At 39.6% G+C, this 14,630-nt stretch overlaps 1 protein-coding gene across 1 annotated transcript; it reads right to left on the reverse strand.

Moving 5' to 3' along the window:
* Positions 1-6,159: 6,159 nt before the first annotated feature.
* Positions 6,160-10,153, reverse strand: barx1 (BARX homeobox 1). Its single transcript, XM_038695492.1, has 4 exons — positions 9,590-10,153; positions 7,986-8,277; positions 7,321-7,405; positions 6,160-6,696 (listed from the first exon to the last, which is right to left on the reverse strand). The coding sequence occupies exons 1-4, from the start codon at positions 9,789-9,791 to the stop codon at positions 6,529-6,531; spliced, it is 747 nt and encodes a 248-aa protein (XP_038551420.1). The 5' UTR covers positions 9,792-10,153; the 3' UTR covers positions 6,160-6,528.
* Between the last annotated feature and the right edge of the window lie 4,477 nt (positions 10,154-14,630).

Genomic DNA, 14,630 nt, shown 5'->3' on the forward strand with positions numbered 1-14,630 from the left:
TTGCTGGGCACCTGTTAACACCCTATTCTTCATACATACTCTCTGTGGGCTGTATAAGATATAAACAAAAAAAGACAGAAAAAGGTCTAAATTCTGTCACTAAAGCGGGAAGTAATAAAGCACCGTAAACATGACACTGACCTACTGCCACCTTAAAAAGTTGTTTTGGAGGCGTGGGTCTGCCCACCTGATTTATTATTTATCATCTGCCCCATACTATGCAAAATTAGTCAGCTAATACGACGTCTAGCTTAGCTAACTAGCGGCAGCTACAGTAGTTTGCAGCTAAAGTAACTGCTAACAACAGCTAAACTCCGTGAATCACCAAATGTTGAGGTGGAGCAGCCGGAGGACGTCAGAGGGAAAACCAAAGAATTATCCAGTTTCACCAAAATTAGTGAATATATATATATATTTATAGGGTGAGGTACTGAAGCAATGGACAGTATGAGAAAAATAATGTATTTTTTAACATTAAAGCATGTAAACATTTTCTAGTAGATGACCAAAATGAAAGTATGAACTTTATTATGGGACCCTTAGGTCCAATTTTAATTTTTTTTTAGCTTTGTCTTGGTCAACGGGGAAATATCAGGACCTTTTGCATAATTGCTACACTTTCTTCATCAGCTATAGGCACTAACTGTGTCTGTCTACTGTTTGGTGCTGAGCAGGTGCTGGTGCTGGCTGCATCAGAACTTTTTCACTGAAAAAAGCCGCCTGCCGCTGGTTAATGAGAGCTATGAGAATGAACCATAACATTAAAGTTGTATGGGCTGCAGAGTTAGGTAGTAATTCTTTGTGGGTTGATTAAGTGATTCCTTTCACATTACACACAGCTTTAAGGCCTTTATTATGTCAGCTGATACTGTGATTTAGTGGTAAATACTCCTAAATAAAGAAGCACAAACCAGTTAACACAACATGGAAGCTTTTGGGGCATTTCCCCTGTTGTCCAACTGGTAATCCAACCTTTGGACCACAAAACAGGAATCTATTAATTTTAAGGTGGAGGCAGTTCCACAGTCAGATATCTCAAAATCTGAATATATCAAAATGATCTAAATGGCCAGATACCACAAGAGGCAAGTGAGAAAATATGTTTTTATAATATGGACAAATTTGAATTCAAACTTGAAATGTTCTGGTGAACACAGATTAAAAGTGACTTGCCTATAAACTGACATTACACAATTATTTTTTAGCACCCCAATGACATCAGTAGTATCTATAATACTAGTAGGCTTATAATGACACTCATTTTGTTGAACATTTGTCTCATCCAGTCTTTTCCTTTTCCCTATGTCATTTGTACCTTTGTGTTCTCTTGGCTACTTTAGAAATGTTTACTATCTAAGCCCCCTGCTTGCATTCCCATCAGAAACAATGATAACATACCTCCCCTCAACATCAACAGCATTCAGTTACAATTATATCCACACACAGAATTTACAACAGTCTTATAAAAAAAGGCATGTTGTCAGGGAATGTCCAGAAAAAACAAAGAGAAAAATGGCAGAGCAAATGTAGGGCTGGGCCTGCACAGAGTTGGGTTTCAATCTAATTGGGATCATACGCGGCATGTGCAGTTTTGGCACATACGTTAGATTAATCAGGGGCTCTTTAATCGTGGAGAAATTCTCCTGTGCGTGGCTGGGCGGATGCTGGGTTCCCCCCAGACCCCCAGCCTGGGCTCTGTCTAAGCACAGACCTTTTGACTCCATAAACACCCGCTCTCAAAAATTGGGGTCAACCTCTCATTGCTCGCACCAGAGCACTATCATGCCACCACAAAGGGTCCCCTTAATGATTAAATTGCGTCGAGTATGGATGTTCCGAATCTGCAGATTCCTGGCGGCTGACTCTTCCTCCTGATTGTAATTTATGTCGGAAGTCGTTGCTGTCCAACACACGCCTCGTTCAAAGCCCAGGAGAGAGGATGTGCACGTGGATCAAGCCTGCATCGTTCAGTCTGCTGCAGCTTTAATCTGCGCTGTGAAGCCAAGGCGACCTCACACATTCACCTTGTACCATTTGCAAATTGACAACAGTAATAAAGGCATTTCTAAAATGTGCTCATGTTTTTCTTTCTTATTGCTGGGACTCTTTTGCCAGCCGCGTCTCTGTTGTTTAGGTTAACCTGTCATTAATCTGCATATGATTAGGCCTTGACATAAATGTGACATTCTGGGCAAGGACTGATTAGCCATTTGCTTGGATGATGATGATGGTGGTTTTTTGTGTGTGTGTGTGTGTGTGTGTGTGTGTGTGTGTGGTGGGGACTTGCAGATGTCCATGTGGATCTGTAGGTGAAACTAAGAACTGTTATACAAGACCACCAAGTAAAGGAGACGTGCACTTTGAAAAAAACAACTACATTATGGATTATCAGCAGGAGTTTTAAGAATCTGGATTCCATAATTTGTAAAGAGCTTCCCCTGAAAATGAATATAGAGACTTTATTAAGTCTCAGAGGCACTTCAGCTGGATGAAACTAATATAAATATTATGAAGTACGTTTCATCATTTATACCATAAGGTTATTTCATCCATGCATTCTTGCAATTTAAAATATGCAGCTTTGTCATCATGAGAATTCTATATTTAATATACATTATAACGTTGATAAAAGGGTGTTGTCTTTATATAATACTGACTCTTAGGTTAAGTTCTGAACATCACTGATGAAAGCAGCTCTTTGAAAAGTGCTGGTAATTTTATAGTAAAGGAATGGATTAAAAATAAGCAGACGCCCTGTAAAAAACAAAAAAACTAAAAAAAAACTTTAAGTATGATGTGTGTGGATACAAACTAAAACTTGTGGAAGTTTCAAACACCAAACTGTGTGTTTTGAGCCTCAAGATTCAGACCTTTCATTTTCAGATTTAAGAAGTGTTTAAGACATGTCTGCTTTGAAGAGAATTATCTAGGGGCTTTTGCTTTGTTCTTTTGTTTACAGCACTTTAACTTTGCTGACATGAGCGCTGAAGTTTGCCACATTATGACCCAGCTGCTTATTGATCCCACACACTACCAGCTTCAAGGATAACTCTTTAACCTCAAGGTCATCAGGCCCAAAATAAAGCTTATGGAAAAGAAACAGGAGCAATTCAGACACATGTTGATAGGACATTTCTAGGATGTTTTTTCTGATGCATAGCACCTAATGTTATTTTTATGATTAAATGAGGTGTTTTAGGGAAATCTAATGCCATTGTGAAGAACATTTCCTGCTCTCAAAACACAGTTGTTATTCAAAGCATTACCCATCATCAGCTTTGTCATAATTTATCACGGTAAACAAATAATTTTAAATACAAAGTATGGGTAAAACGTTTGCTTTATGGGTAGCCTATATTTACAGGTTGAAGAGGCTGAGAGTAGTGCAGAACGATGCACAAATATTAGAGGTATTGGAATTATGGCTACTGATTATTGACTAAAATATTTTTTTAAATAATTAACAATCTTTGTTTCTTCTATTTTTTTTAAATACTGTCCTATATACAAGCTTTAGCACATTTGTCATTTCAGGTGTAATACTGATGTTTTTTGTGATTAAATTTTGAGTTTTGAACTGCAAGTGTGTGTCAGTGTCTGTGTGTGTGTGTGGGGGGGGGGGCGGTAAGACAAATTGTCTCAATCAGTAGGCTATTCAATAACGAGCTATATTTTAGATTTGTGAAAAATATATATTAGCATATTAACAGAATTCCCTGCAAAAATACCAACTGAGTGTTAAGTTTTCAGCATACTGTAACTCCATATAAAACAGTTTTGCAGTGCTGAGATGCGTGTTTGGGTGAAATGCACAGCTGTATCTGCTTTGTTCATTTACACAATCAATTGGGCGTTTTACAGTTTAATGAAAAGCATGACTAAGCCTATAAAATGAAGCTTGGCTGTGCGCTACTGACCTGCCTGAACAGTGTGATGGATAGACTTCTCTTGATGTGATCACTTTGGCCTGTTTTACAGGTAAAACCGTCTTGCTTGTTTGCAGAGAAGGCACATCTTATTTTACCCTTGCTAAGGAAAAACTGTTTCCTTTTCCTTGAAAGCGGTATTAGATAATGAGCAGGGTGTCGGGCTGAGCTAAATCGGTTTTGCAAGTGTGTATTTGGGCCTACATGAAAGGAAAAGTTAACGATATCCTACCTGTAATACTCTCCCACGCATGAGGACTTTATCCGGCTTAATATTATTGGGCCTGCACTGTGCGCACAGCGGGCCTGCAGTGATCCTGACTTACTGTCGTCTTGACAGAAGGCTTGAAGCATAAGGCCAAGTGCGTAGGTTACAATTTAAATATTTCAGAACAAATTAAAACAGGCCTATAATACAGAAGTTTACAACCATAACAGCAGCAGCAGTGATAATACAATAGGCCTATAGGCTACGGCATGAAAAAAATTATAATCACTTTTCCGCATTTTGAGCTTGAAACCAAATCCTCCACTGACGTGAAGGCCGGCACACACACACACACACACACACACACACACACACACATACACATACAAATACCTATTTGCATAGTTGGATGTTGCATATTTCAGTAGCCTATAATGTTTTAAGAAGAAAGATATCCCCATTGATCAGCGTCTCATAAAGCTCACTGGGTCTCTGTTAAACCTTCAGCCCGCACATTTTCAGCGCAGACTGGACCGTGAAGAGCGAGAAGACGTTTTGACGTATAGGCTTATTTCTCTTCACACACAAGCAAAAATGTCCCCCCCAACCCCCCCCCCCCCCCCCCCCCCCCCCCCCACCTGCAATTCAAATAAACCCGGTGTAATTCTACATTTGCCCCAATAAAGGACAAACCGGCTGATTAAAAAGTTTAGCCAAGAACATAACATCAGGGGCTCCACTTCAATTTTCGTTGAAAAACTATAGCCTGTTGTTAAATAAATTGTTAAATTTATCACAGTGTCAGATATTGAAGTGATGTGAAAGCTGCAGCTCAAAGACTTGAGCGAGATGAGAGCCAAAAAGTGCACACAGCAAACGGATGCACAAGTAATGTTTCAGGAACATCAATTAGACCAAAGCATTCTGCAACTCTGGGCTCAATGTTAATGAACACCGCGTGCACAGAAAGTTGGGGCGTCCCTCACATCGGACAATTATTCGACGAAGCTGCAGCAGAATGTTTAGGCCTAAATGTTATTCAGCGTTTTTACAGAGTCTGAACTCCTCAGCCCCTTTACGCTTATTCTGTTGTTCTCCCATAAAGTCAAGGCAAATTCAACTCGTCAAAACCAAAACAAACCAGAAAACCTACTCGAATCTTTGTCCAGTGTAACTCATTGGACCCTTTGGTTTAAAAACCGCATTCAATAAAAAAGGAGTCACTGCACAAACAATGTAACACTGATTCTATCTGTTCTTCTCCAGCTGTTTGCTTATATAATAATGTGAACATAACATGGAATGGGCCTTTTAAATCAATTAAAAAACGAAAACAGTTTAAATTACAAATAAACACTGGCCTACTTGCATTTGGCTAAATCCTAAAAATGTAAAGCAAATAAATCTACTATCACCAGGCCTCACTAAATGCCCATGTGTTTTCTTCACCATGCAGCAGAAAATATAATGTTTTTGTTTTTTTCTTTTTTTTAGAATAATTAAGGGTAAAGAAAAAAAGAAAAAAGGTTTCTTTTCTCTGGACAACTCAGGATTGCTTCCTTTCTTTCAGCATAATGAACAGTAGTACCAATGCATGTGTGAATCCACATCTTAACAAGAACCGCATGTCTCCTGCTAAACCAACTTATGATAACATTAAACCAGGACATTCCACTTCCAAAGTTTTGTTTGATTGCTGGCCTGAAATTCTTGCTTTTACAAAAAAATGGCAACATAGAATAAGCCTGGCTGAGTTAAGAATTTCTCTTTCACACACTGTTATCTTTAGCGTGTGGCATATGATTTAATACCCAGCACAACATGTCAGGAATCAATGAGACATTCTCTTGTTGTGAAGATGTTACCATATTAGGCTCTGAGCCGTGTGAACATGACTGTGTATGATTAATCATCATCAACCTTTATCCTCATCATATGCACTCGTACTGTACCAACTACTGTACACACACTGGATTAAAAGCTTATCATGAGCCTGTCCTTTATAATAAATGGAAAACAGTATTAGTGAAAATATATTTAATAATTAAACATAGCATAGTTACACAAAAGGAATGCAAAACAGATGAGTGAGAGTGGATCCGTAGAATATAAAGGTAGACCTACTGCAAAGGTTTGAGTTCCCTCCTCAGCAGCAGCAAGTTCATCATGAGGGAATGCATGGTAAGGCTACAACAAAAACACATGGGTTTTTGGAGGATGTCGGCGTACAATTTAGGTTTCTGCAGGGCCTGCAAATCTTTGGAGATTGCACAAGCAGGTCCTGCTTCAGAAGCATCAGCACATCCTCTTCATGCCGTTTTTGAACCTGGCCCCATTCAAAACATACACACTAACTGTCCAAGAGGCTCTGCATATAGAGTCAGTGTCTGCGGGTCATTCCTCCTGAGTGCTCTCTAAGTGGGAGCTCGAGCCTTCGGACTGGTGGTCAGCGTCAGCAGAAGATCGTTCTTGTTCAGAGAGCTGCTCGCTGCTGGGGATGGAGTTCTTCTTTGGGCGGCCTTTTGGTTTAGTCGGTGACTCCAGGCCTCCTCCCTGCAACACCTGCAGTTTGAACATAAGCAGAAAAATCTGGTTTAAGTTCACTCACTCATCGTCAATCGCTAATCCTGTGAACATCCTGTGTCTGTCTGGAGCCAATCCCAAGTTAAATTAAGCTCAATTTAAATCAAAAGAACGCTGACCTGTATGACCTCTGGTCAGTGACCATTACCGCTCCTCACAACCACACAGACAGAAAATATGGTTTCAGACAATTAATTCATCTTTTCATATTTTAATACATATATTACTACTCCATCATTTTACCATTTACATTAACCAATTTTAAAGATATAACAAATGTCATATAACATCCTAAATAGGTGGACTATTCCTGCAAATAACAATAGGAAGCTGAGTAACACAGGCCTTTACTCTCACTCATCATCTAATTTGGCCCTTATGCAGGGTGGCGTATACGTTTCAGTCGGAAGCTAATCCATTTCACTGAACTAACTAACATCTGTTGAAATACTAGTAACACAAAACTATTTCCCATTCTTTGTTCTTGCTGTTAGTACTGTTGCTGTAGGCCTAAACTCAAATAAAATGGCCTCTACCATATCATCATCATCATCATCATCATCATCTTGGTAATCATCATCATTATAATGACAAATAACTTACAATTTTCTTCCATTTCATCCTTCTGTTCTGGTACCATGTTTTCACTTGCAGCTGACTGAGACCCAAAGACTCAGCCAGATCTATTCTGTGAGGAACAAATACATGAAGAAGATCAAACATTTCAAATTAAAGAGCAGGTTTTGCCAACATGTTTTCTGTAATTGATCAAATCTTGTCAGTTGCTAATAATTCAGGTAATAAATTGTCACATTCAAGTAGGCCTAATATAAATATATAAGTAGCCCAATTAACTTATAGAGGACGCTGTTAGACTTTTGCAGCTACTAAATACTAGTTGCAACAATTTCATTTTGCATTAGCCTATAATTCCCATATAGGCCTACCCTCTGAAAAAAATTCCCTTCATTAATTAAAATCACTGAGGTCATGTCCTCTGTATTTTTTTGTCCTCTCTTTTACATTCTACTGATAAAACCTAACAAATGGTGGATGATTTCACAGCTGTTGATGTTAGACTCAACAAAGGCATTTATAGGCGACTATAGTGACTATGATCGCTGTTAAACCGCCACAAAGTTGCCTGCTTTATAACTAGCCGTCCGAAGAAGACCTGGAATTATCATTGGCTATTTATTTAGGAAATAAAATGTATAGAAAGTACCACCGAGTGTTCTTTCTGTGAGCGCGGTGTGACTATAACCCACCTGTCAGGCGTAGAGAGATACTTCTGCTTCTCGAAGCGTTTCTCCAGGCCCATGAGCTGCAGCTCGGTGAACACGGTGCGGCTTCGGCGGCCCTTCTTGGTCTTGCTGCCTCCGTCGGCTCCGTGCTCCAGCTTCCCGCGGAGGTGCAGGTCCAGCGGCAGGTGGTGAGACGCCGCGCCGACCTGCAGGCCCTGGGCAGCGGACAGCAGCGGGGAGCCGAGCGGGGAGCCCAGCGAGCAGGACAACGGGGACAGAGGGAACTTGAGGAGGCTCGTCTGGTCGGCTTTTAGCACTAAACGGACCGAGAGGGAACAAAGACACACGCACACACACACGGGGGTTGGTTTTAGAAACGAATCTTATTTTAGGACCGAGACACCTCAGGCAGTTGGGTCCCTGCAAATGACATGCAGCCCATTTTGATTTCACTAACACTCCATGTTTGACCCGAGATGTGCTTGTCCCTACAGTCGCCTGGTGAAATTATATCTACCAATAGCCTACAAATTTCTGGGGTCAAAGTTCAGTGCCCTGTTACATGGGGATCCATAATCCCGCAGCTGCAAACTAAGGCATTTATAATAGATAAATAAGAATATTGGCTAAACATAAACACAGTGGCCTAATGCCAAAACCAACAACAATAGGGTCTTATCAACCGTATGGATATTATCTTATAATTATTATTATTAGCCTATTAGTTATTATATCTGTATCTATGTAGTAGGCCTAATATTAGGCTACATGTTCAAATTCAGATTTACGATTGCGTCTTTAATTCTAGGGTTGGAGGTGTGATTTGATTTGAGACATTATTAAACAATTCAAAGCATGTGAAGTACAGACTTTCATTTTGACACACATTGGAAATCATGTTAAAAGTTGGCATAATCTACATGTAGCCTAAACGTCTGAAATTACATTTTAGAATCAGATAAAGCATTCATTTCAGCGGGTTTCAATTCTGTGATTTTTCCATATGATAGAAAACGGCCGCGCAGTGGCCTCCATTTTCAAGAAATAAACAAACTTTGGCCTCATAAACTAGGCTATTACATTTTTTTTTTCACTTGAATATGAGTATATTGTAACAACTCCTAAACATGAAGGATTTTTTCTTTTTCTTCGAGGAGCGCTTGGAAGCACCGACATTGAATCCTATTTTCACTGAGCAGCTGACACACAGGGGCCTATTGTGTTTGTATATTTAAGATTGCTTTTAGCCGTTAGGTGATTTTCTTAATGCACTAGCTTACAGTACAATTTAATTTATCCCAGTTGTTTCCTCGGTAATGTTCTGACAATTTCTTAGTTATTACAAGTCATTTACTGTCACTAGATTGAAAAAAACAATCCCACATGTGACAAGTGTTAAATTATCTTTCCTCGAAAGACATTTTTTATCACGAGTAAAATACACACATTCACTGTAATATTTAATTAAAAACAATCCCAATTGAAATGTATGCTGTCATTAAATACTCTAAATCATTAAATAATTATTATTTCCAGTTCCTATAACCTATTTTTCCCCAGCATGAAACCGCTCACATCGGCTCAATTCATGTAATGTAAACACATCTTTACACAGCCGCCTCTCTTACCCAGCTGGTTATGGAAAGGCCGGGAGGACAGGAGAGCGTGTACCCCGAATTTAAGGAGCTCCCCGGCCGGAGCCGAAGCTTTGTGCTCCGGGTGATCAGTCAGGATCTCCTCTATCATGAAACTCCTGTAGCGATGAGTTCGGTGGTCGGGATGAAGCTCCGGAGGATAGTAATGCGCACCCATGTCCAAAGGATGCTGCATAATCTGGCTGTGCGGTCACCTTGACAGACACCAAGCGCGTACACCGATTATCACTCCTTCAGTGGCCCAAGCCAGCTGTCATATTCCCTCTGTAGTGCCTCTATAGTCCGGAGATCAAGACTGTAGAAGTTATCCTCAGGTTGTGGATGAAGGGAAAGTACCGGCAGCAGACTTCTCAGCGCGTCTTTGCGTCCTCTGCGGGTTTTACGCGTTACTTGTGAACAGATTTGGTTGTTTTTAGAGGAGAAATCTGGAACCGAGAGCAAACCTTTGACCAAAAACTCCGGGACCCGGCCGTGTTCATGCCCACTCGCTGTGTGCTGAGGTCGGAGCTATTTGTCAGCCGCAGAGCGCGTTACCCTCGCAGTGAGTTGAGGAATAAGCTTTGGGTTTTATGAGGCTCGTCATAGCTCCACCTCTTCTCAGGGTTTGTCTGCTCTTTGCCTACACTGAGCCGAAGTTGTATGCAAAGCGGTAGGCTACTTGTCCTGCATAGATTCATATGCAAAAGGGAAGAAAATAAGGACTTGAAAGTACAGACATTTTAAATACCATGCAGGTGACTTGAGTTATAGGCATTAGTTTGATGACCATGATGTCGATGATGATTCTGATGGTTTGAAGCAGTAAATGCAAGACAGGAAGCTCAAGTTAGAAGGTAAAGTTAAAACAAACATGATTCTTCTTCTAAAAATAGGTCTGTTCACACATTAATACTTTTTTGCAGGTTGTACAATACGCATACATGGTTCTTCCAAGAAAATGATCAATATCATCTGTTCTTTCTTCTGCTGTTGTGAATACAGCAGGTGTGATGATGATGTTGTGTATGTATGATGTAAAGTCATTACAGACTTTGAACCTCTGCAGGATGTCGCCCAGTGAAGCAACTGAGCAGCTCAAAGGGAAGTATTTCATTGGAGAGGTCAGAAAACCCAGGCTAGAGCACCTCTGGGATTTTTTGCTTTGTGGTTATTTGGCCCGCAAAAATTGTGAAATATCTCCCACAGCATATTTTTAGCATGTCTCAGGGCTGCTTTGAGAAAAGCCATGACCTTCTAAAAATCAACTCTGTAGCTGAAAGACTCACAGAACCTTTGAAGGCGTCAGAGTTGGTGGTCTGTTTAGATATTTAACTTTTTAAATCTTATTGTGTTTCAAGCTTTTCTTTAAAATATGACACCATGTAGAACAGACGGAACAGAAGCAGGAGGTGACGTGACAGATTCATAACATAAAAAGAACACAATTCAGAGCAGGATAAACTGCGCGATGCAAATACCTCTTCCAGTCAACGTGTTTGAAATTAATAACCTCCCAATCATATGTGCATCTCAAAAAGGGAATCAGAAAAGCAGCATTATATGGTATGTTGTAAGGGACGGATTGTAAAAGTGTGTAGAAAAGTGCAGGTTAAATGAGAAGGCACCTTTCTTGAATACTTTTCTGGCTTTTGTTATCCAGCAAAGGAGAAAGCAAATTTTATGTTAATATGACACTGACATTTAAGAGCACTTAACAAAGGCACACACTTTAAGGACCAACAGAACAGGATCTTTGTCTTATCTCTGAATGTAAAAGAGTCATATACATTCAGGTTTGAACCTCTTGCATGTTTTGTATGTAAAATCATTAATCCTCCAAAAGAATGTGTATAATGACGTGTCACACAAAGTCAGGTTTCTAAAGGGAAAGAAAACAGAAGTTTCTCATTCAACTGTCATTGGTCTTATATTTGCAAAGTATTACTAAAACAGTTCACATGAATCAAAATCAGTTACCAGTCACATTCTGTCAAAATTCTCTTCAGTTGCAATTTTAAAGACGTTCTTTCAGTCTCACAGGCCACTACGCATCTTGCCAAATCAATTGAATATTCAGGCTCAAAGGGTGAAAAACTCCTCTTGTCCTCAAGAACATACAGTGTGAGGTACAATAATGGATATGCCCATGTTGTTTTAAATGTGGCCTACATGTTGCCACAGGTGTGTTGTCTCTGTATCTCAACATGTATCTCTGGCTGAATAACCTGGCATTGCTGGAACATATCTTCCTCTGGTGGTCACTTTTGAGATTGCAAGGAGAGTTTCCCAGCCAGAGGATGTTCACCTCTGTAGTACAAATGAATGTAATACACAATCGCCAATAACAATAGGCTCGCAGCATGCCAGCTTTAGGAGAATAAATGTTTTTTATTAATATTATTATATTTTACTTTTCACTTCCACAGCATCTTTCTTTGGGCCATGAGCGTTGTGATCTGCCACCTGCACCAACTGCATTGTTCAAATCTCAAAGACTCCTCCTGTAAATGTGGTTGTATATATTTGTTTTTATATATTTGTGTATCTTTGTTATGTATTTATCTTTTTTTGTCATTTTACTTTTAAAAGGTTGTGTTTTGCTTACTGTGGCACAGCTGTACACAAGTATGTACATACACTGAGAATGAACTCTTCAGTGAAGGAGAAGACATCTTGTGTCCAGCAGTTAAATTTTTGAAGTGAGAATATTTGCATATTCATAAATTCTGGGGTTTTCAATGAGGGAGAAGGAATATCTGTAATTCTAAGATTTTTTTAATGAGGTCATTTAATAATTTGTTGGAAAAAAAATATTTGATGAAAATTATTATTCAAAGCAGTGCCTTTTTGCATGTCTGGACGGGAACTTTAAGATACCTATATGTACCTAATGCATCTTTTTTGTCTTATCACTATTTATACACATAGACCTGGTGAAGGTTTTTCAGCTTGACTCACTACTGTTAAACAAATTGGTGCCAATTTAGCCTCATTTCACATGTTCTTCCTGGTTTCTAATTCTGCTAAAGCCAGGAAAATACCAGAACAGTACAGATATGTTCTGTACATTATATTTTGAGTGGCCTCAACATGCATTACAGAAATGTATGCGGATATCAGCCTACAATTTCTCTGAGTTAGATGGTAGGCTTGCTTGGCTGTATGATCTGCATCCTGAGAAAGGGAATCATTTCTTATTGGCCTGGGATGAAATCAGAATGTAATATTCCATCTACAGGATTCTATTTGATCCAGTTCAGGTAATAAACATGCGGTATAAAGCACACCACTACATAATGCATATCTACCTTGCATACTATTTCAGTCTTCAAACAAGTCTTACTATTTGTCTGGGCACTTGATGGATCACCTCCCTCTTACCTATCTGACCTTTTCATTCTTTATACTCCACCTAGGTCATTCAAGTCGGCTAACCACTCATGTCTTCTTCTCAGTTGGTCTGTGGACCAATCTGCCCCACCACATCAGATCCGCCCCCTCTACTGAGTCGTGCGGGATTTCGTCGTCTGCTCTGCTGACCTGTTTTTTCTGTCTGTGTTTGCACAGCACTTTGATCAGCTCATGTTGTTTTAAATGTGCTGGAGAAATAAAATTGACTATACTCTGTGCAACTTCCATCATTCGCGCATTGTGCCATGTGAGAATTAGCTGTTTGGACAAATGATCACACAGTTACAGACTTTTGATTTCTCGTATCGGAGTCGGTAGATCCAATTAGAATGGTTAAGGTTAAAGTGGAAATATTTTCCAACTCCTAGCTGTGTAAAGTTGAATGCTTATTAGTACATTAGCTTACAATTGCCTAATAATTGTAGACACAATGTAGAAACCTGTCGTTCTTCTCACGCAGACAACATTATTTAACAAGACAGTCGTCTGGTTCAATTATTATTATTCTTGTCCCTGTGTTCATTACAGAGTAGAAATAAGTAAATTGTCAATAGTGGCAAAGAATTTGTATTTGACCATGAAAGGAAGAAAACATGCTTCAATGAGATGTTAAGATGGTATTAAATTTACTGCACCCTAAAATGTGATATTGATGTAGACAGCATTAACCTGATTTATTTATAATTAGAGAATGTGTGTGGCTTATTGATTACCTCAGATCTCTAAGAGGTGATAACATGATGGAGGGATATTTGGTGTAGATGGGTTTTTAATTATTGTGTTGTTTTGTTTCATGTGTTAATGTTTATCATAATTAATCTAATGAGCTTAGAAGCTCATTGTTGTCTTTGGGAATCACATGTACATGTTTATAATGTATGTGTGACAAAATAATAATATTAATCTCCACTTATTAGCTTTTCTTAAAACTTTTCACCACATGAAACAGCCATTACACCAGTTGACCACCAGGTCAGGCGCAAATGTGCAACCAAGAGTTGTGTTTAGCAAAGAACAATCTAAATACTAATAGGAATATATATACACTGCTCACAAAATTAAAGTTACACTTCAGATCTCACTACATCAGATCTCAACAAACAAAATCTTTACTGTACATTGCATCGTTGAGAACAAAATGACGTAACAACGATCAATGAAAACCAAAATTACCAACTGATCTGAACTGAAATGGATTTTAGTTAAAGCAAAAAAATTTAAACCAGTGGCTGATCCAACCTGCGTGACTTTCATCACAGCAACTCATGTGACTCAGTAGTGTGTATGGCCCCTACATGCCTGTAGGCACTCCTGACAAAGTCTGGGCAGGCTCCTTATGAGAAGGCGTATGGTCTCCTGGGGGATCTCCTCCCAGACCTGGATCAGGGCCTCAGTGAGCTCAAGGACAGTCTGTGTTGCTACTTGGCAGCATCGGATGCACTGAATCATAATGTCCCAGAGGTTCTCAATTGGATTCAGGTCTGGGGAACATGAGGGCCAGTCAATGGCATCAAAGCCTTTGTCATCCAGGAACTGCCCACACACACTCTGGTCACATGAGTCCGGGCATTGTCCAACACCAGGAGGAACCCAGGACCACTGCACCAGCGTAAGCTCTGACAAT

This window comes from Micropterus salmoides, unplaced genomic scaffold, assembly GCF_014851395.1.
Source record: "Micropterus salmoides isolate LMB-PRFRI ecotype aquatic unplaced genomic scaffold, ASM1485139v1 Ms_hic_scaffold_4, whole genome shotgun sequence".
In the NCBI taxonomy this organism is placed as follows: Eukaryota; Metazoa; Chordata; class Actinopteri; order Centrarchiformes; family Centrarchidae; genus Micropterus; species Micropterus salmoides.